This window comes from Hippocampus bargibanti, linkage group LG08, assembly GCF_051943395.1.
Source record: "Hippocampus bargibanti isolate YZ-2025 linkage group LG08, ASM5194339v1, whole genome shotgun sequence".
Taxonomy (NCBI): Eukaryota; Metazoa; Chordata; class Actinopteri; order Syngnathiformes; family Syngnathidae; genus Hippocampus; species Hippocampus bargibanti.
In genome coordinates, this window is record NC_142741.1 from 6,882,794 (window position 1) to 6,906,573 (window position 23,780).

Genomic DNA, 23,780 nt, shown 5'->3' on the forward strand with positions numbered 1-23,780 from the left:
TTAAGGCAAGAAAAAAATACACATTTCACAACTGTTTCCACACTATTCCAATTCAAACTGTTCCATCTTCCTGGGAATTACTTTCCATAACCATGATTATTACACATTTTCCCCAAGCAAATATTTGCAACCATTTGACAAACGTGAACCTTGTTTGAACCAAATTACCATGTCAATGAATTCTACACCCTTTCGATTCAATTTCAGCTTTTTAAAGGACAACCGACACAATTTTTGTTCCCTAACTGACATCAGAAAAACATTTTATAGCATTTAAAATACCCAAAACTGATATTTTAGTCAAATACAAAACACCAATAAAAAATGACTTAAAGTGTCCAAAAACTACTTCAAAATGACCTCAGAAAGTTTCAGTTTCAGAAGGTCCCACCCCCTTGTTCGTTACGTCACACCAGGACGTCTTGCCTTGCTCGAGAATCAAAGCAATGGCTTCAGATTCTGAGAAGATACATTTTTTTTTTTTTTTTTTTTTTCAAGCGCCTTTCAAAACACCCAAGGACACTTTACAATAAAAACAATAGAACACAGCACATAACAATAAAACCATAAGTAAAATGATAAATAATAAAATAGCAGAGAGAATTAGACATTGAAAGCAATTTTAAACAAATGATGCTTTCTTCTTACTCATCCAGTTGTGAATATGATTCAAATAGTTCTGAAGAGGAAAGCATAAATGTTTGCAATCGATTAAAGAAGTCCGTCTCATCTGGAGGCATCTGGACTCCAATGTAGCGCCCAGAAAATGCACAAGATGGCTCCCAATCTCCGTTGGAAATGGGCTGATTTGTCTGCTGGGAATTTGTGTCAACTAGTATCAAATAGTATTCTTGGTGCAACACACAACGATTCACCATCGCGTTATTTGTGTTTTCCTTCTATTTTTGCCATCAACTAAGATCAATACGAAGTTTTCAGACCAAGCAAAGTACCCAAAATGCATTGTGTGACGCTTTCTCGGTCAGGGGCGTTCCTTCCGTGACGTCACCTCAGGCATCGTCTTCAACTCGAAAACAAGACTTCCTGAATATTTGGTGCGAGTGATAAAACGTACAATATATCTATATGCCATGGAATCTTTGTAAAATACACTCAGTAGAAGTCATTTGAAGTGATTTTACAACGTATGGACACAACTTGTCCAGAGGCGTTGGTTGTCCTTTAAGCAGTGACATGCAATTTGTAAAAATTGTATTAGCTTTGCGTAATATACTGTATATGATGTATCGATCCCAAACACCTGTTAAAATGTTTACCATCGAGCTTCTCGGAAATTTGCAAATGAAAAGCAGACGCGCAATGACCTTTTTGTGTTTATTCGCTACCATCCACGTGCCAAGGTCGTGGCCCTGTGATGTTCCAAATGTGAGGAAACAAAAAAGTCAGGTATGCAGTGTTTTGGTCACTCGGGTGCTAGCTGATAATCTTCCTACCCCCTCTACGAGCACTTAATCCTTCTTTACTTTGGGTTTAAGAGTGTGTCAATGTGTTTTTGACAGCGACACAATGCAAGTCATGATAATTGCTGACACGCTGGCGACTTGCTTGCTCATGTGGTGGGGGCAGTTTAACCAGGTCGTTTGCTTTAATATTCTGCTCAGTCTGGTGCAGGGCTAAACAAACAACAAAGTAATTTTATTGTTGATAAATCTGTAAGGATATTGGTTCATTAGTATGGTACATTTTTTAATTCATTGTGTTTTACTAAAAAGTTGGGTAATTCATTTCCTTAAATTATATAATAAAATAAAATGGATAGTTTTTGCATTGAGTTTTGATCCAATACAGTGATACCTTGGCTTACGAACTTAATTGGTTCGCAGAATGTGTAAGGTGAAAAGTGTGTATCCCAAAAACCAATTTCCCATAGGAAACCATTAAAATGAGAATAATCCGTTCTCAGGTGCCCATAAAACATAATTTTCTACTTTATAACTTTCTAAGCCTTAAAGGACAACCGACGTCACTTTTTTGTTCCCTAACTGACATCAGAAAAACGTTTTATAGCATCTAAAATACCCAAAACACGCAGTATGATATTTTTTGTGAAATGCAAAACACCAATAAAAATAACTTAGTGTCTAAAAAGTACTTCAATTTGAAACCGGAAGTGGCCAGTTTCAGAAGGTCCCGTTTATTTCATTAGAAACAAAATGAGAGGAATAAGTCCGGTTATTGACTTCAATAGGGGGGAGCAGCGTCAAGGTAACGTCACACGACTCTCGAGGGTGTCACGTGATACGGGGCGGAGTCAAGATGGGGGTGGGTTGGAGGATTAAATCCGATCTGGACGTAAACACAGCGGCAGTTGCAGCATCAGCGTCAGAGAGCCGCTCACAGCACAGTGACGTTTGAGAGAAGAAAACGCCAAAACACAAACCGATTTCGAGTACTTTGTCCCCGTCGCTCGCCGCTTCATTGAGGCATTTCTCTCCGACTTCAGCTACAGTGATAGCTAAGTTTGGGGAGGAGGAAAACGAGAGCAAGAGACGTCGCCTGCTTTTTTTGGGTCGCTTTTTTCTCGGTGGTCTTATTGTTGCCGAGCTCAGGAACGCCAGTGGGGGGAAAAGAAAAAAGGTTTCTGAGTTTTTCTTGTCAACTGATTTTTAAACATGGAAAATTCCCGAGCCAACAAGACTTGCTGCGGTAGGTGCTAAAAGACGCTATTGTTGTTATTGTATGATTCCCCCTGCACCCCGTTTATTTATTTATTTATTGCAAAGAAATCCACGCATGTAATATTTTTCCCTGCCCTTCCTTGCAGAACGCATTCAACATTTCTTCACTTCAGCAAAATTCCTCATCTATTTGGGACATTCACTGTCCACTTGGGTGAGTAAATCCATTTTTCAATTGTTTGGAATGTTGGATTTTGGTTTGGAGTGCTTATTACAACTGCCTCTCAGTTAATAGATTGCAGAATTGGATTGTCGACACCGACATTTCACAAACCAGCACAAAGGTCTCACTGACAACAACAAAAATAATTATCATTTCGCGGAAATGTGAATGATAATAATGATACATTTTATTTCTAAGCGCCTTTTGAAACATTTTTTTTTCTCCGGGTTTCCAGAGATCACTTAGCAACCACTCTATTGTCTTGCTAAAAATCAATAGACTGCAGGCTCTCGTTTTTTGTTTTAATCACACCTTCCTGTGTCATGATTAATGTTAAAACATCATTGTTAAAAATGCTTAAATAGCATTTAAACAATGTAATAATATTCCATTCTGAGAATAACTATTAGTTATAAGATTCTATAATAATATTAATATTCATTTATGTAACGAAATGTTCACATCAAGGATTTGCTATATAATTAGAAAATTACGTCTCGAAATCTCTGTCTGTTTACATATTGCAACACTCTAGGTGTCAAAGTTAAGGCCCCGGGGAGCAAATGTGGCCCGCCACATCAATTTATACGGCCCTAGGGACAATTTTTGGAGTGGTCAATCTGCCTGCCATGCATGTTTTTGGAGTGTGGGAGGAAACCGGAGGACCCGGAGAAAACCCACCCGGGAGAACATGCAAACTCCACACAGGGAGGCCAGACCGGAACGCGAACCGGCGACCTCTGCATTCATTAATTTGTTAAACGTACGGCCCGCGGCCCGGAACCGGCCCCCAAGGTTTGATCAGGCCCGGAGGATACGATCATATTTTCATGATGTGCAATTCAAGGATTGTCCACTAGGGGTTCTGTTTCGATCAACGTAGAAGCAAAGTTTTTTTTTTTTCAATCGCGGTTTCAACACCCTCATTAGCCAAAATGTCAGACTCATCACAGCGAAAAATATGACTGCTTGCAAGGACAACTGAGAAAAGACAAGTTCGAGGAATTGCTGGCGGGTCTGAGGAAACAGCAGTCAACTTTCACCCAGAGCCGAGAAGCCAGTAAAGCAGCACTAAAATAGCTATGTATATAGCTATCTAGTAAGCTATCTAGCTAGCCACCTATTTGATATCTATTTGCTATCAAGCTAGCTAGCTATTACATGGCTAGCGATCTATTAGCTATGTCCTTGAGAGTTTTGAAAGGCGCTTATAACTACAATGTATTATTATTATTAGCTATCTATTAGCTAGCTAACTTTCTATCTATTTGAGTTACTGCCGGGTTGCGTGAACGCTGGCGCGTGCAGCTGCCGCTACTCACCCACAGATAAACTTATCCTGTGACTGTAAAGTGACCTTGCGAGTTTTGAAAGGCGCTTAGAAATGAAACATTATTAACTCTTTTTTTCTGATGAAAGAAGAGCGTCTAATGTTTTTATTGCTGTGTTGAATGTTTATGTAGTCCTAATCCTCAATATTACATTAGCTCACTAGCTTTCTATCTATTTGAGTTACTTCCGGGTTAAGTGAACGCTGGCGCGTGAACGCTGCCACTGCTCACCCACAGAAAAACTTATCCGGTGACTGTAAAGTGACCTGGAAAGTTTTGAAAGGCGCTTATAAATGAAATTTATTATTATTATTATCATTATTATTATTATAAAAGCCAGCTATCTAATTGCTAGCGAAATAGCATGAGCATCAAAGCCGTATTCCGACGATGACTTTTAAACGATGCATGTTGAAAGCAGCTGAACTTGTATGTCCCGACAAGCGACACGCTTTTGCCAATATTAGCCTGACGGATACCATTGCAGAATACACCAAAACTAATGAAAGACATATTTTGGTTATTTATAGCATGTAGGGTCTAGTTTTAATGGTCCGACCCACTTGACTTCTACCGAGGCCATATGTGGCCCACCATGTGAAATTAGTTTGACACCCCCGTTCTAATGGCTTCCCCTAATTAACAACGGCCCCCGAGAGGAAACCGTAACTTGACAGTCAAAAAAATGTGACTTTGTCGTTTCATCACACACTCAACGGGTCACTGCATAGCTTCATCCGTTTGTATCCAAGCCTTGAAAAGTCACATTTCCCACCCACAGGCTCCTCCCTCCTTGAAAACAAGTTTTGCTTTCCAATTTCAGGGTGATCGAATGTGGAACTTTGCTGTGGCCGTGTTCCTGGTGGAGTTGTACGGCAACAGCTTGCTGCTCACGGCCGTGTACGGGCTGGTGGTGGCCGCCTCCGTGCTGCTGCTCGGCGCCATCATTGGCGACTGGGTGGACAGGAATCCTAGACTCAAAGGTGAGGAATATTGTGTATATGCGACGGATTACAAAAATATGCGGTTATGCTTTCAGTTCGGTATCCTGTCAAACTTGGGTTTTCGACCATAATCCGTTCCAGAAACCTGTTCGTAAACCGATTTTGTGGAAATCTGACACATTTTCCATGATAATCAATGTAATCAACATACAGTGACACCTTGGCTTACGAACTTAATTGGTTTCCAGAAAGTGTGTGTGTAAGGTATAAAGTGTGTAATCCGAACATTAATTTCCCACAGGAAACCATTAAAATGAGAAAAATCCGTTCCCAGGTCCGCACAATTTTCAACTAAATAAGCCTTAAAACTACACACAATATACATTATTATGTATAATAAATGCGCGATGGTATTGTACTTAAATAAATAAACTGTACTGTATAATAAAGTCATTTTATTTACCTTTGTGATGGTCGTTGATGGCTTGATGGAATGGATAGCTTTTTGCATAAAGTGTCTCAAGGAGCTCTCGGTTGTACATTTTAGAAGTTGTGATATTGCAACAGCAGCAGATGCAGGCAGACACACTAGAAACTTCATTAATAGCTGGTTCCCTTGCTTGTATGTTCTCTTCAAATTATACAGATGGCTTGTGCAGATTATTTGTGGAGCCTGATGGGATATTTTAACCTTGCAGTCTACACACTGCCTTGAACTATCAATATAGTCAAAACGAGTCCAAATTTCACTGTTTTCTATCCATGTTCTCACCTTTTCACTTGTTTTTTTTGTTTCAAGCTCTGTCGTCTTCCTTTCGTGTGTGTGTGTTTTTGTACCCCCCCTGCTCACTGCTGCGTGTGTCCCCTCCATCCTCTACCACAGATCTTGACCAATCACGTGCGGCTTTACCCGAAGACTGGGGGCAGGGAATAGAGGAAAAAAAAGCCGGCTGCCATTTTCAGTTCCTTGTTAGGAGCTCAAAGAACCGGCTCGTTCGCAAATGACACATCACTCATTGTGGCGCTTCGTGTGTTTCCCGAAAAACAGTTTGTATGCCTAGATTATATTCTTGCAAATTTAACATTCATAAGGCGAAAGGTTCGTTAGCTAAAGCGTTCGTAAACTGAGGTGCCACTGTACAGGGTCCACTCAGTTTGAGTGGACCCTATAGTGGACCATGAAAAACCTGAAATTTTTGGTCGAAAACCAAATTGGCTGAGAACCCAGACGTTCGAAAACCCAGGTTTGGCTGTACATATAAAATTGTACAGTCTGAATCGCACTCCAAGAGGCAGTCAGACATCATTGTTGGAGTCGGAGGTTATGAACCTAGCCTGACTGACTATTATATTTGGTCACATTTGTCCCTAACAACCATTTTTTTTGGTACCCCTACAGTGGCCCAAACGTCTTTGATCATCCAGAACAGTTGCGTCATGGCGTGCGGTGTTATCCTAATGGTGGTATTCCGATTCAAAGAACAGCTCACTGAGGTCTACGACGGATGGATGCTGGTAGGACGCTCAATTTCTGCTTACGTGATCTCTTTGGAAGCTTTTGTTTGAGCTTTCACTTCAAGTACAACAACCTGACCCACCGCTAGCTGCTTGCTAACTGATGTGGACTTTCATGTCTGTATTATTTTTGATCCCTTAGAAAAGTTGCCATCAGATTTGAATCCGAATTCTCAATCATTGTAAACCGTACAGCCAAATTGTTTTTGGAATCAGGCTCTGACAAAGGCAGAAACCAAACAAGAGGCTCGCTAGTTCCAGAAGCGTGTTTACACTTGTTTAACGACTCTGCGGGGGTGGGGGGCGGGCGGTGAGGGGTCCTGACCGAAGGGCCATGCAAGTCAACGAGTTCTTCCAAGCCAGGTCATATGACACAGGGGGAAATGTGGCCAGGCCTGTTGATGCATTTTTTGTTGTTACTATTCTGACCAGACAGAGGCAACAGCTGCGCTAGGCGCTTGCCGTCACAAAAACAACAAATCCAGCGCACGCCCTACAACCTCATAATCTTGCAAGTCTTCAAATATGAATTGCTGTTAACGAACTAAGCACTTTTGGGGCATTAAGTGGAATTTCCTTTCCACGAGAACAGACTTGATATATTCTAACACAATAAGTTACAATTGAATGAATCCTTGCTCAGTCTGTAATAGACGTATTTAATTAATGACGATAAAGTAGCTGAATTCACCCGGATTCCTACAGCACTTGAAAACAACCAGCGCCATTAAACCAACAGTAAATTCAGAACAAAGACAGGAGAAAGCAAAAAAAAGTACAGCTACAAATCAAGTCTCACACGGACTCAGATGGACCGCGAGGGGGGTTTGCCGAACGGTCCGGGATATATTAGCAACAGCAACAGAAAAGACTCTGTCCCCTCCTTGCCTCCACTTAATTTTTGGTACTTCAAATCAGGTTTGGCCCATAGAGGAAGATTGGAAAACAAATTGGGTCTTAAAAAGTATCAGGAGACAGAATAGAAGTGATATGCTCCCTCTTACGACTAGCAGTCAATGGGTGAGCAGCAGCATTATGGACCAACTGGAGACAAATGAAGTCCTTATCTTAAGGTACTGCTGTAATTAAAGTATTCACTTCTAATTTCTCATATGCTTGGACTTTTTTATCGTTCACACGTGCTAGTGTTCTTGACAATGCTCTTCTCCGTACACTGCCATATTGTTTTTCTCTACGGCTACTTAACTCTTCCCACAATATGGTAAGACGGGCTTTATTCTGCTTTTACCAGACCGTCTGCTACATCCTTGTAATCAGCATTGCTAACGTAGCCAACCTGGCCAGCACGGCGATGTCTATCACCATCCAGCGGGACTGGGTGGTGGTGGTAGCGGGCCAGGACAGCAGCAAGTTGGCAGGTCAGTGTTTGCGCTCGTAAATATGGACTTGACGTGATCCTTTATCACGTCCGCGTAGGACTTTGAGCCTCTGTTTGGACTTGTTCTCCAATTTCGCCTTTGATATGGTGACTCGTAACCCGCGTTTGTCATCAAAATGCCTCTCGCAACCAGCTACAATCAACTTTTCCACTCACGCGCCAGATATGAACGCGACGGTGCGGATTATCGATCAGCTGACCAACATCTTGGCCCCCATGCTGGTGGGCCAGATCATGGCCTTCGGCTCACACTTCATCGGCTGCGGCTTCATCTCGGGTTGGAACCTGATGTCCATGTTCCTGGAGTACATTGTGCTGTGGAAGGTCTACCAGAAGACGCCTGCTCTGGCGATCAAAGCCGGGCAGAAGGAGCAGCACGAGCAGGAGCTCAAACAACTCAGCCTCGGGAAAGGTATGTAGTACCAACAACGGTTTAGGCAGCAACGGTTGTACAATCGTGTGGGGCATCTTTCTTTGTAGGCACCTGTTCGTTCTCAGTTTGGATACTAGTTTGTCTATAATTTGTCCTCTCACCAAAAGTCAGTTGAGATGAACTGAAGACAACATAAAAATGAGTTGGGAGAGGCTCCAGCCAACCCGTGCGGCAAGCTAAAACTTGCAACAACCCAAGACAGCGGCGTCCCCTTTGAAATGTCAGAACTACGACATGACTCTTCCACAGACCCTGGATTTAGTCTCCAATCCATCTTCTGCATTGTCCTCGCTCGAAGATGCATCTTTTCAGAAAGGCTCCTTCAGTAGAGGTCCATGTGACTACCAGTACTTGTCTGGTTACTGTTAACTGACCGGAGTCAGCCAAACTGTGGCTCCCGGCCATCGCTGGCGCTAACTCAATGGGTTCGGGCGAGAGGCAAGGTCGATAGCTCAACTCGGTCCGCAACACGGCTGGTCTTTGGTGACTTTGGTGATGATGTAATCAACTCTGACTCCACATTGAAAGACACCAGGGACCATTGAATCCTGCGGTGAATTAAGGTCCACTTGCAGTCGCATTCGCCCATGATCATCCGCGGTTCTGTTTTGCAGAATCCGAGACAAGCCAAAATCCAGAGGAGTCGTCTCAACCCCTCATGAACACAACCGTACCGGCAGTCAAGACCGAGGCCCCCAAAGAACGAGGCTGCTGCTACCAGGTGACCGAACCCCTGCGGACATTGAAGGCCGGCTGGGAGGCGTACTACAACCAGAGCATCTTCTTCGCCGGCATGTCCCTGGCCTTCCTCTACATGACCGTGCTGGGATTCGACTGCATCACGACCGGCTACGCCTACACGCAGGGCCTCAACGGCTCCATCCTCAGCCTCTTGATGGGCGCCTCGGCCGTGTCAGGGATCTGCGGAACGGTCGCCTTCACTTGGGTCCGAAAGAAGTGCGGCCTAATCCGGACCGGCTTCATCTCTGGCGTGGCGCAGATCTCTTGCCTCATGCTATGCGTCTTCTCCGTCTTCGCTCCCGGGAGCCCCTTGGACCTCAGCATTTCACCCTTCCAGGACCTCTACGCCCACTTGTCCGGGGAGAAGGCGCTACCCGAGGCCGAGCACCTCATGAACGTCCTTTCCGGTGGGAATGTGACCGCCACCACTGCGCCGGCTGAAGATCTCCCCTCCCTGATGTCCTACATGTCTGTTAGCTTGCTGTTCGCCGGCGTCATTGCTGCGAGGGTCGGTGAGTCACAGTAGTTCATCTTGTTTCACTCTGTCTAGGTTCAAAAGCTGAATTGATTCCATTTAAATAAGTTGAAAGCCCAAGCGGGTATGTGACTTTAACACACTTTTCCCGCCATCCAGGCTTGTGGTCCTTTGACCTGACGGTGACTCAGCTGATCCAGGAGAACGTAATCGAGTCGGAGCGAGGGGTGATCAATGGCGTCCAGAACTCCATGAATTACCTCTTGGACCTGCTGCACTTCATCATGGTGATCCTGGCGCCCAATCCGGAGGCCTTTGGCTTGCTGGTCATTATCTCAGTATCGTTCGTAGCGGCGGGCCACGTGATGTACTTTTACTTCGCCTTCAAGAGTCTCGGCCACCGTCTATTCCTCTGCTGCTCGCCGGAGCAAAAAGTCCAGGCGGAGGACAGTCCCTCGACTCCCAATGTGGTCTAACTGCCTTTCGCACAGGCATGTCCATCTAGCCTGGTATACGTACGCAGTAAGTGTCTCTCACAGCCCAGTTCAGCGTGACTAACGTCTTCACATGTAGCCAGTCGAATGCAAACCAATGCAAAGTTGAAGTTCAGGCAAAGCAGACATTTCTCTTATCCCTTCTATTATGGTTTGGATACACCACCAAATGGCTCAATGGGAATTTGCTGCATGTTTTAGAAAAAACAAAGATGGTGAGAGTCTAGGGAGGAGCGTGGTTTGCATGGGTCAATGTGACCTTCAAAATAGCGCGAGGGGTCTAGTTAGTTTCAGGTAAAAAAATAGCATTTAATGAACTGACAACAGTGGTGGAAAGTCTTATAACCCTGACCCATAAAAAGTAATTAATTACTGATTTTTATGTTTTTAATGAAGAGGGAAATTCAAATGAAATTTTCAAACAGAAAAAAATCAAAATACAGTGATACCTCAGCTTACGATCACTTTAGTTTACGAACTTTTCGCCTTCCGAACATTAAATTTGCGAGAATATCATATTGGCATACGAACTAGTTTTCGGCAAACGAACCAAACCACACAGCGCCACGGTGGCTGGTGGACTACTTTTCGGCGGATGAACACCAAACCACACGGTCGAACAGCGCCACGGTGGCTGGCGGACTAGTTTTCTTCACCTCTTTCTTTGAGGGCAGATGTGATTTGTTATCGAATGGATACTTCTGCTATTATGGGACCGAAAAAGACCCCACCACAGGCTAGTGTTCAGCCGAAGAGGACACAAAAGAAATTATGGTCGAGCAGAAGGATAACATCGAGAAACACAAACGAGGTGTACGTTTGTATGCCTTGGCGTCCTAATACCAATATGCTAAGTCGACCATTGCTACGTGTGTCTAAGGGTGTTTCCATGTTGTCTAAGCAACGGCAATAGAAGAGGTTGAAAAACTTCTGTTGATTTGGATTAACAAAAAGGAGCTAGCAGGGGACATTGTGAGTGAGGGTATTATCGCTGAGAAAGCATGGCAATTTCACTCGGGTATCATCAAGAGGCAACTACATCAACGACCATCACAAAGGTCAATAAAACCACTTTATTATACAGTACAGTTTATTTCTTTAATTACAATACAATAACATTTATTATACATAAAATAAGGTATATTTTGTGTAGGTTTAAGGCTTATTTAGTAGAAAATTATGTTTTATGGGGACCTGGGAATGGATTATTCTAATTTTTAATGGTTTCTTATGGGAAATAAATGTTTGGCAGATGAACTTTTCGCCTTACACACACTTTCTGGGAACCAATTAACTTCGTAAGCTGAGGTATCATTGTCTTTCTTTTTTAAACAGTCGGTTGCATTGGCCCCAAAACAAAATCTAACAGGAGGGTGAACACGTTCAACATTGCAGTGATGTCATTGGTGCTTCAACTGTCTTAGTTGTCATCCTCTGTCAGCTGACACGGGTTGGGTTTATGTTTATATGTTTTTTTATGACGTTAACCAAACAGCAACACCTGGATCGCAAGTCTTTTTTTTTCTCAAGTGATAAAAGGGTTATGCAAATAATGATATTTATTCAGGAAAAGGGTGTCAGCAATATTATAATACCCACCCAGCTGCGTCAGTAGCTCTCAGTTACCAAAGTCCAGGTTCATGCACATGGTGTGAAATGGAGAGGGAAGCATTCCAAACAGTTAACTTTTGCACCGGCTAACAACAAAAACATAGTGGAAATGTTTAACTAAAGCTACTAGAATTGTCATTTCTGTTTACTTGTTCTTCGAATCCACTTCCTGTTTGTGATACATTGTAGTTGTTCTCGGTGGACTTTTGATTCTTTTTTTCCCCCATTCGCCCATCCGTGATTTTTCTTATGCCAGCACTTTACATGAATGACCTCAGTCATTGGACCGAATTTCTGATCGGACATTTCTTTGTGTGTGCGCACAAACCCACGTGCTTGCGGCGCAGCTGAAAAAAAATAAAATGTGCAGAACTATGTTCGGTCACAGTGCCTGTGAGGTGGGAGGTCTGAATGTAGGCCATGTTTGGCTTGGCTCCCGCCAATTTTGGCTTGAAAGATGCAGGAGCTGCAGTTTTGTTTTGTTTTTTAGAACAGGCGAGTACCTCAAAACACATGTGCCATTTTACGGATAGCCATTGAACAGCCCGATTGGGGAAATGGCAACCGCGTCTCAGCAAGGCAAATAAATAACCACTTTGTGATCGACCGAGTCCATCGTATTGGCCTTAGCAGCTACTCAACGGCTAGTGGTTAGTCACCTGTGGTTTTTATGGGGGAGTGTGACAACAGATGCAAGGCCATTTTTGTAGGGAGTGTCCACACTTGCCTTAAACTCAGTTTTCCATTTCCTTACTCGAATTTGATTCTTCTCGATCATTACAAAAGGCCATCAAGATATTTTCTGTGTCGATAACGCTTAATGTCAAGTCGGAATCTGCATATCCAGTCGGGAAAAAATAGTTTAAAAAATGTCATTGTGGGTTTGAAATGTTTGTGTAGTCACCGTGTTGTCAAATTGTTTATTTTGATCTCACTTATATGCATGAATCGAATGCTGTAAATGTGACGTGTTTCATCGAATCAGAATAATTGGTTGTTTTTGTTATTTTTTTTCACTCCATGAATTGAGGTGAACACTTTGTAATGGAAGAGTTATCAAAAATAAAGGACCTTCAGTTCTATTGGATGTGTTGTGTATTTTATAGTACAGCGATACCTCGTCTTATGAACCCTTTAGCGAACAAACTTTTCACCTTACAAACATTAAATTTGCAAGCATATAGTCTTGCCTAACAAACACGTTTTCGGCGGATGAACCAAACCACACAGCGCCACGGTGGCTGGCGGACTAGTTTTCTTTGAGTGCAGACATGGTTTGTTATCGAGTGGAGTACTTTTGCTATTATGGGACTGAAAAAGACCCCACCACAGGCTAGTGTTATAATAATACATTTAATTTATAAGCGCCTTTCAAAACTCTCAAGGTCATTTTTCAGTCACTGTTAAGCCAAAGAGGACACAAAAGAAAATTACGGTCAAGCAGAAGATGGTCATAAACACGAACGAGGTGTGCGTTTGTGTGACTTCGCGTCCCAATAGCAGTACGCTAAGTCGAGCATTGCGACGTGTGGCTAAGGGTGTTTCTGTGTTGTCTAAGAAACAATCTCAGACAATAGAAGAGGTTGAAAAACTTCTGTTGATTAGGATTCACGAAAAGCAGCTAGCGGGGGCCCGTGTGTGTGAGGGTATTATCGTCGAGAGAGCACGGCAACTTCACTCGGATATCATCAAGAGGCAACTACATCAACGACCATCACAAAGGTAAATAAAACGACTTGATTATACAGTACAGTTTATTTCTTTAATTACAATCCAATAGCACATTTATTATATAGTGATCCCTCACTACTTCACGGTTCACTTCATCGCGGCTTCAGTGCATCGTGGATTTTTTTTCAGGGGAGAAAAAAAAATACATATTTTTTGATTAATGGCATGCAAATGTGCAAACAAACAAAATAAAAGAAACAACACTGCAAACAAAGCAGAATAAAATCAAACACACTGGCTTTGAACAGCTCATGGAGCATTCTGCTTCTCGAAATTAGGCCATGTCGGTCTATAAAAATCTTGCTAAAAAAAAAAAAGAGTGCCAACAACTACCGATAACAATGTTCTTCTCTCGGAGAAAGACTCCTTCAGTAGAAAAAGACGCAACGGCGCAGCGGAGTCAGGACGAATAGGCGCAGCAGCAAAATATTGTTTTACAACACTGTTCTTTAAACTATTAAAAAAGAGGTTTTATTTTTGTTTGATTCTGCAATATGTATAGTTTTGCATTGTAAAAACAAAGCTGACTACATTGTACTTTGCGAATTTCACCTATCGCGGGCTATTTTTGGAACGCATCTCCCGCAATAAACGAGCGTTTAGTGTACATAAAATAAGGTATATTCTGTGTAGTTTTAAGGCATATTTATAAGAAAATTATGTTTTATGGGGACCTGGAAATGGATTATTCTAATTTTTAATGGTTTCCTATTGGACATTAATGTTTGGAAGACACTTTTCGCCTAACACATTCTGGGAACCAATTAATTCGTAAGATGAGGTATCACTGTACATGATTTGTGTGGTTGGGATTCTTGGCTGAATGGTCTGGCTTGCACATTCCTCTCGCCACAGAATCCCTTTTGTTCTTGGTGAAAAGACTTCTGAGTGGCTTAAAGGTTTCTGTCTGGAAGGGGGGGATTGGATTTTGATGACACTCGTTCACATGACTGCATTTCATGCAGCTAGAAAGTTACAAAAAGTGAAAAAAGTTAAAATATGACCTGGATAGAATTTAGCATAAAATTGGTTGGACGCGTTGATCATAAGAGGACGCATATACGTTGTCAAGGATGGGTAAAAAATCCTGCTACTGCACTAGCGTGATCAGTTCCCCAAACAGTATGACAGTTAGATTGGAACTAGATGTTATTTATTAGACCACATTTTTAACACAGGGTCATTAAAATGACCAGGTCAGTAGTTTTACCAATTTTGCGGAATTTGTTGGACATGTTTGTTGCTACAGAAGGCACAAAAAATGCTTACGGAACAACGTCTGAATTTGAACAGGAAGTCGGCTATTTTTGGTTCATAGTCAGAATCGTTTTTTTAGTATATTTTTCTGCGGATCAATGGCACCAATTTATTTTGGATTTTTACTTCACAGATTGCATAACAAGAGACAAGTACAGTACTGTACTTTATGATATATAATAACGACAGTAAACTCCGAGAAATATGACCCCATTAAGATCCAGTTTGTTATTTATTGTTACAATTGACTATCTTCAATCGTAAAGTAAGCATCGGGAGCATCAAGATAAGCGTTCAGATAATTCTTCAGTCACGTACGCTGCCGAACATGACTAATTGAAGACAAAGAGCTTCCATTCGCAGACCTCTTTGACTCATGTCGCCGTGTTCAAAAAAACGGTGTAAAGATTGCCACCACCTGTCATGTCTGAAAATACGTCACGGTTATTGGCGTCTTGAAAACGTTGATCCAATATATTTAATCATTAACCACACGAGTGTAGGTAATGCACTTTAGAACGTACACTGGCGTTCGATTAAGCCTCGTTCGTTAAAGAAAGACGTTGTGACTTAGCATTAAAACACAAGAACAATTGTTCATGGTGATTTTAATGACCATATTTTCCGGTGTATAAGGCACACACCAAAGCCTTGATTTTCTTCATATTTGGAAAAATTATATATATATTTACATATTATAACAACTTTTTTTAATTCATTGAAGGTGCGCCTTATAGTTCAGTATGCATTATATGTGGAAAACGTTTGAAAATACACCATTCATTGGGGGTGCGCCTTATACACTAGGAAATACAGTACTTAAATAAGTGACCATGTTTTTCTTTTTCTAACTACAGTGATACCTTGGCTTATGAACTTAATTGGTTCCCAGACAGAGTGTGTAAGGCGAAAAGTGTGTATCTCAAAAATTAATTTCCATTGGAAAACATTAAAATGAGAATCATCCGTTCCTAGGTCCCCATTAAACATATTTTTCTACTTTCTAATTTTCTAAGCCTTAAAACTAAACAAAATATATCATATTTTATGTATAATAAATGTGCTATGGTGCGAACATAATCAGAGACACGGGTCGGAAAGTACTTGGTGTATCGAGTGGGAGAAAGGTAGATAAGGAGACTTGGTGGTGGAATGGGGAGGTGCAGGAGTGTATACAGAGAAAGAGGTTAGCAAAGAAGAAGTGGGACACTGAGAGGATGGACGATAGTAGACAGCAGTACAAGGAGATGCAGCGCATGGTTAAAGTAAAGGTGGCAAAGGCCAAACAAGAGGCCTATGATGACTTGTATGCTCGGCTTGACAGCAAGGAAGGTGAGACTGATCTTTACAGGCTGGCGAGACAGAGAGTCAAAGATGGTAAGGACCTGCAGCAGGTGGCAATGTATTAACAGGTGCCAGTAGTGTGATGGCAAGATGGAAAGAGTACTTTGAAGAATTAATGAATGAGGAAAATGAGAAGGAATAAAGAGTATAAGACGTGACTGTTGTGGACCAAGACGTAGCAAGCATTAGCAAGGATGAAGTGAGGAGGGCGCTGAAGAGGATGAAGGGGGGGAAGGCACTCGGGCCTGATGAGTTACCAATCGAGGTATGGAAGTGTCTTGGAGAGGTGGCGGTGGTGTTCTTGACTGGCTTACTCAACAAGATCTTAGATGGTGAACAGATGCCTGAAGAATGGAGACGAAGTGTACTCGTGCCCATTTTTAAGAACAACGGAGATGTGCAGAGTTGTACTAATTACAGAGGAATAAAGTTGATGAGCCATACAATGAAACTCTGGGAAAGAGTAGTTGAAGCGAGACTAAGAGCAGAAGTGAACATTTGTGAGCAGCAGTATGGCTTCATGCCAAAAAAAAAAAAAAAGAGTACGACAGATGCAGTGTTTGCTTTAAGAATGCTGGTAGAGAAGTACAGAGAAGGTCAGAAGGAATTGCATTGTGTCTTTGTAGATCTGGAGAAAGCGTACGACAGGGTGCCCAGAGAAGAACTGTGGCATTGCATGAGGAAGTCTGGAGTGACGGAAAAGTATGTCAGAGTGGTGCAAGACATGTATCATGACTGTAAGACAGTTGTGAGGTGTGCTGTCGGTATGACTAAGGAATTCAAGGTGGAGGTAGAACTCCACCAGGGGTCAGCTCTGAGGCCCTTCTTGTTTGCTATGGTGATGGACAGGCTGACAGACGATGTTAGACAAGAATCTCCTTGGACCGTGATGTTTGCAGATGACATTGTGATCTGTAGTGAGAACGGGGAACAGGTGGCGGAGAAACTAGAGATGTGGAGATATGCCCTGGAAAGGAGAGTAATGAAGATCAGTCGCAGCAAGACGGAATATATGTGTGTGAATGAGAGGGATCCAAGTGCAAGAGTGATGCTACAGGGAGAAGAGATAAAGAAGGTGGAGGATTTTAAGTACTTGGGGTCAACTGACCAGAGCAATGGAGAGTGTGGAAAAGAGGTGAAGAAGCGTGTCCAGGCAGGCTGGAGCGGCTGGAGAAAAATGTCAGGTGTGATGTGTGATAGAAGGGTTTCAGCTAGGATGAAAGGAAAAGTGTATAAAACCGTGGTCAGACCAGCCATGATGTTTGGACTGGAGACAGTGCCACTGAAGAAAAGACAGGAAGCAGAGCTGGAGGTAGCAGAGCTGAAGATGTTGAGGTTTTCTTTGGGAGTGACCAGGTTGGATAGGATCAGGAATGAGTACATTAGAGGGACAACTCATATTCGAGGCTTTGGAGAGAAAGAGAGGCCAGACTGAGATGGTTTGGACATGTCCAGAGGAGAGAGAGTGACTATATCGGGAGAAGGATGCTGAGTCTTGAACTGCCAGGCAGGAGACCAAGAGGAAGACCGAAGAGGAGGTTTATGTATCTGGTCAAAGAGGACATGAAGGTAGCTGGTGTGAGAGAAGAGGATGCACTAAACCAGGATAGATGGAGGACATTGATTCGCTGTGGCAACCCCTGAGGGGAAAAGCCGAAAGGAAAAGAAGAAGAAGAAATGTGCTATGGTATTATAATTAAAGAAAAAAACTGTACTGTATACTAAAGTTGTTTTATTTACCTTTGTGATGCTCGTTGATGGCTTGATGGAATGGAGTGGCCGGTTTCATTAGCATTAAAAACTTGATGAGGAACGTAACCTTCTTTCACCATCTTGAGGAATGATCCCTTGTAGGTGCTTTCTCTGTTATCATTGTATCTAGTTCCTCATCAATTGTGTTCTGTTTAGCTGGGATGATAGCTTTTTGCATCAAGTGTACAGATGGCTTGTGCGTGTTGTTTGTGGAGCCTGATTGATGGGATATTTTAACCTTGCAGTTTACATTGTGCCTTTGAACTATCAAAGTTGAAACTCTCGTCTGCCTTTGACTTTAATGTTTACCCCCCCCCTCACTGCTGCGTTCTTGACCAATCACGTGGCTTTAACCGAAGACTGGGGGCGGGGAATAGAGGACAAAAACAGTCGGCTGCCATTTTGTTGTTAGAAGAACGGGCTTGTTCGCGAACGACACATCACTCATTGAGGCAGCTCCGTGTACGAAAAAAGTTCATATGCCAAGATAAAATTTTCATAAATGTAACGTTCGTAAATCGAAAAGTTCGTAAGCCAAGGGCTTACGAGCGCTTTGGCTCACGAAGCTTTGCTATTATGGGACAGAAAAAGACCCCACCACAGGCTAGTGTTAAGACGAAGAGGACACAAAACAAAATTACAGTCGACCAGAAGAAGGAGATCATCGAAAAAGACGAACGAGGTGTGCGTTTCTGTGACTTAGCATCCCAGTACCAGTATGCTAAGTCGACCATTGCTACGTGTGGCTAAGGGTGTTTCTGACTTGTCTAAGCAACGGTCTCGGGCAATAGAAGAGGTTGAAAAACTTCTGTTGATTTGGATTAACGAAAAGCAGCTAGCAGTGGACAGTGTGAGTAAGGGTATTATCGCCAAGAAAGCACGGCAACTTCACTCTGATATCAAGAGACAACTAAATAAAGGACCACCACAAAGGTAAATAAAACGACTTGATTATACAGTAGTTTCTCTCTTTAATTACAATACAATAGCACATTTATTATACATAAAATAAGGTATATGTTGTGTAGTTTTAAGGCTTATTTAGGGAAAATTATGGGGACCTGGAAACAGATTATTCTCATTTTTAATGGTTTCCTATGGGAAATTAATGTTTGGAAGACACACTTTTAAACACACACTTCTAGGAACCAATTAAGTTCATAAACTGAGCTATCAATGTATATATATGTTTGGATTTTTTTTTTTCATTCATTGAAGGTGCGCCTTATTGTCCGGTGCACTTTATACACCAGAAAAAGTTTGAAAATACACCATTCATATGTGCGCCTGATACTCCGCTGTGCCTTATACACCGGAAAATACAGTACTTTTGTTTTACAAAATGAAGCAAGTTGAACCATATTAAAAAACGGTAGTCACGGGAGGCTTTATACACATCTAAGTTACTTTTGACCCATTTTTGTGGAAACCGTTTCTATAAAAACTGTCCCCCACCCCCAGCAGAACCCCCATTACACAGCATGAAAAGGCATTTAAAAAAATGTCTCTCTGCATGACCAAGCAACTACGGAAAAAGATGAAGATTTCAGTGGCAAATTATTTTTTCTTGCGTTAACAAATCCCAAAGTACAGAGTTTGCAGTTTCACAAGATCACGTTTTGGAGCAATAGTTAGATAAGACTTCTCTTTCATCAGCAGTTTTCGTTTCCCCTCTTGGTGATTGTCTCTAACAAATAAACCAAAAAAAGTGTTTCCCACATAATCTAAAAGATGACTAATGTAGTGATTTATCAATATCAATATTTTGTATGCTTCACCGTGAAGCGCTAGAAAGTGGGTCAAGTTGTCGCTGTGAAATGACTGTGAACTTGCTCTGCGGAACAAATCTTTTTTTTTCTCCTCACTTTTATATCAATCCACGATGGACTTAGTACACCTGTACTGTCGACTCATTCACCTTTTGACCTGACCGAGCAAGGTTTTATTTGGTGCGGAGTAATCAGCCGCAATATCAATTCCGGGAAGACTTGCGACGTGACGATTAAGTTTTAACTGTCTTTGCACTGCACCGAAACGTGGCAAGGTCATACATCACGAGTTCTGACAAGCTCCCTAAATTATTTGAAAAGGAGGAAGAGGCCCAACTTGAAGAAGGGACTTATCTGCCGTGTTTATCTAGCATTCTTGTCGATAGACATTGACCCTTTGTATTACTAAGTAATAGTATAGAAAGAGGCGTGTTCTATCCCAAAGTGTGTTGTCCAACGAAGTGTCAAAGAACACAGAGGATAGAAATTGACTGAATATTGGGATACAAGCAGGAATAATAATAATAATAATAATAAAATAATAATACAGTAAAGTCTCGTTATATCGATATCGGATATATAGATAGTCCCGGTTATATCGATACTATTTCTATGCACGCACGGAGAAAATTACATGCAAACAGGGTCGGATATATCGATAGTCCCGGTTATATCGATATTTTTTCGGACTCCCTTGAATATCGATATAACGAGACTTTACTGTAATACCTTTAATTTCCAAGCGCCTCTCAAAACTCAAGGACACTTTACAGTCATGGGATTTTTTTGTGCGGGTGAGCAGCGGCGTCATTCGCGCCACCGTTCGTTCACTCTACCCGGAAGCATCGAAGATTAAGGCCCCCGATTAACGCGACATGTCTGCTTGAAACTAAAATGGCCGACTAACTTTGCAATGTGATATTTTCTCATATGACCTGTTTAGTTTAAATCAGCTATTTTATTATTTATCATTTATTTATGGTTTTATAGTTCTGTGTATTGTTCTATTAATTGTAACGTGTCCTTGGATGTTCTGAAAGGCACTTGGAAATTAAATGTATTATTATATACCCATATAAGTTAGGAATTAACTAGCTGGCTATCTAGCTTGCTGGCTATCTCACTGGCTACCTAGTTAGCTATCTATTTGCTATCTATTAGCTGTCAAGCTAGCTGGCTGCCTATCTAGGCTATCTTGCTATCTATCCATTTGCGGACAAGCTATCTGGCTAGCTATCTGGCTGGCTATCTATTAGCTATCTAGCTCGCATTCTATCTACAGTAAAGTCTCATTATATCGATATTCTCGGGAGTCAGAAAAAATGTCGATATAACCGTACTATCGATATATCTGTCCTGCGCCGAACTGGGGGGGGGGGGATACGTAAATAGGGGATCTTTGATATGACATGTAATTTTATCATTGGGTTCATGGATTGCGTATCTAGCATGCTTTTTGTACAGTAGTGAAGTGACGAATAAACTTATGCATACAATAAAAACGTTTTTACACTTTTTTTAATGACTATTTCCTTTCAAAAATGCAACCAATGCAAAATCCTCACGTTCTATACACACGAAACCACGAACGCCAACATGTACAAACATGAAAAACAGTGATTGTTGCAAGCGATAAAGATATCTGAATACAACACAATGAAATACATGTATGGAAAAGAAAAACTGCAACGTTTACATTACTTACGTTGATGAAGTCTTCTGCGGCACGTCAAAGTCTTTCGCGATGGAGGATTTGCTCCTTGTTGGATTCTCCTCGACAGCCACTATTGCCTTGTACTTCGTTCCGAGATCACAATTCTTACGTTTCCCCATGGTTTAAATTGGTGTTGAGCAACAGTACTGTATATAAGCTCTGCTACGCCTTTTTTATTATGCTCGCGTATGACAGTTCAAAACACGGAAGCTGGTAGAAAATGGCGTCTGCTACACTGCGCAAGGCACGGTAGCTGGTCACGTGACTTGGCAGTGTAGCAGACGCCATTTTCTACCACGTGACCAGTCACGTGACCAGCCACGTGACCAAACCATGTGACCAACAGCGCGACCGATACAGATTTCGATAATGGTGGTACTGTTTAGTAATCCCTAAGCAAATATCGATTCACCTTAAGTATCTTTTGTATCGATATAAACATAGCAAAATGGCCGTCGGCAGATGAGTAGTAACCGGATTATCGTAATAACTATGAATCGTACTAAACGGAACGAATTATACATAAGAAGACTAGAAATGTGCACGGGAAATGAATAAGCAGTATTATCAATATAACCGATAGATATAACGAGACTTTACTGTATTTCAGTTACTTCCGGGTTAAGTGAACGCTGGCGCGTGTGGCTGCCGCTGCTCACCCACAGAAAAAAATTATCCTGTGATTGTAAAGTGACCTTGAGAGTTTTGAAAGGCGCTTGGAAATGAAATGTATTATTATTATTATTATTATGATACAGTAAACGTGTCCACCGAATGCCATTATTTTCATCCAACTGGAGGTATTGTGGTCAAACTTTTTTGGGGGTGAATTCAAACCTGTGATATATTTATTGTAAAATAACCCAATACAAATTGCAATTCCGTAATTTGTTCTTTCAGTTTTTTTGCTCAGCAATCCAGGAGGCCACTTAGCCAGCCGCGTTCCATTTTTTTCACTCGCCTCAGTTCTCTGGCCTGCGCTCGGGTCATCGCCGGCGCGGCGGGCTCGGTCACCTCGCTAATTTCCATCGACGTCCGCTTGGAACGAACAACGCTCGTTTCCTCCTCGTCGGAGGAGTCTTCTTCCTCTTTCTCACTTTCCATTTCCTCCTCTGTGTGTTTTGTTTTACTAAAGGCGATGAAAACAAAGGAAAGGGATTCAGCGTGACTCGGTTATTTTTCAACACCGTTGGAGAAAAATTGCAGAAGTTTTTTGTCTGCTTGTGCAAAATATGAACATCAACAAATGAAAACAATCACGAGTTCACCCCTTCCCTCTTTTCAAAAAAATCTAAGTTTGGGATTGTTTTTAATATTTTTACATCTGTTTGGAGAAGAAAGAATGACTAAAATGACATAAAAATCTCATTAAAAATAATTTTACACATTACACAAAATTACTGGCTCATACTAATATTAAACAAAGCAAAGTAGGAATAAGCAAAAGTAGTAATAATAACGACGAACAGCTCATAACTGTTGTTAGAAACCAGTTAGCAGCTACCGCTAACACCTACCAGGTTGTAGCTCGAATAAATTACATGAGCAGTCCAACATAAAACTTTCACTAACTAAAGCTAAAAATCAATTATTTTTGCTAGTTAAGGCAAACCAGTTGCTTGCTAGTACAATCAACAAGTTACTAAATGTGACTAACGGAAAACATTCACAAACTAGTGATAATTGAGCTAGCGCTAACACCTACCAGGGTCTAGCTAGTGCTAACAAATGACATGAGGGGGCCAACGGAAAACATTCACAAACTAGTGATAATTGAGCTAGCGCTAACACCTACCAGGTTCTAGCTAGTGCTAACAAATGACATAAGGGGGCCAACATAAAAAAAGCTAAAATTCAATAATTGTCAGTTAACACAAACTACTTGCTTGCTAGCAGAATCAACAAGTTACTAAATGTGGCCAACGTAAAACATTCACAAACTAATGCTAATTGAGCTAGCGCAAACACCTACCAGGTTCTCCCTGGCGCTAACAAATGACACGAGAGGACCAACATAAAGCATTCACTAACTAAAGCTAAAATTCAATTATTGTTGCTTGTTAACACAAACTTGTTGCTAGCTAGCAGAATCAAGAAGTTACTCGATATGGCCAACGTGAAACATACACAAATTAGTGCTAATTGAGCTAGCGCTAATAGCTCTACAGGATCTAGCTAGTGCTAATAAATGAAATGAGAGGACCAACATAAAAAAAATCACTAATTAAAGCTAAAATTCAATTATTGTGGCGAGTTAACACCAACTAGTTGCTAGCTAGCAAAATCAACTAATGACTCCATGTGTCCAACGTTCACAAACTAGTGCTAATTGTAAACTACTACAAGCGACTAGCTAGCGGCAACAAAAAGTTACTCGCTAGTCGTATCATTCATGATGTAGTGTTTTT

At 41.6% G+C, this 23,780-nt stretch overlaps 2 protein-coding genes across 2 annotated transcripts in view; one reads left to right on the forward strand and one right to left on the reverse strand.

Moving 5' to 3' along the window:
- The first annotated feature begins 2,310 nt into the window (after positions 1-2,310).
- Positions 2,311-12,887, forward strand: slc40a1 (solute carrier family 40 member 1). Its single transcript, XM_089003559.1, has 8 exons — positions 2,311-2,667; positions 2,786-2,853; positions 5,017-5,176; positions 6,537-6,652; positions 7,905-8,031; positions 8,215-8,463; positions 9,099-9,737; positions 9,860-12,887. The coding sequence occupies exons 1-8, from the start codon at positions 2,634-2,636 to the stop codon at positions 10,174-10,176; spliced, it is 1,710 nt and encodes a 569-aa protein (XP_088859685.1). The 5' UTR covers positions 2,311-2,633; the 3' UTR covers positions 10,177-12,887.
- wdr75 (WD repeat domain 75) overlaps positions 11,384-23,780 on the reverse strand; it is a 28,519-nt gene continuing 16,122 nt past the window's right edge. Inside the window, exon 21 of the mRNA XM_089003558.1 lies at positions 11,384-22,501. Coding sequence (XP_088859684.1) covers positions 22,282-22,501 — 220 coding nt within the window. The 3' untranslated portion in view covers positions 11,384-22,281. The remainder of the gene's footprint in view (positions 22,502-23,780) is intronic.

Bases quoted from the DNA above. Each gene is read 5' to 3' on its own strand.
- slc40a1 (XM_089003559.1), top strand. From the start codon at position 2,634: ATGGAAAATTCCCGAGCCAACAAGACTTGCTGCG. The intron at 2,854-5,016 runs GTGAGTAAATCC...TTCCAATTTCAG, and splicing joins GACATTCACTGTCCACTTGG to GGTGATCGAATGTGGAACTT. The intron at 5,177-6,536 runs GTGAGGAATATT...GTACCCCTACAG, and splicing joins CAGGAATCCTAGACTCAAAG to TGGCCCAAACGTCTTTGATC.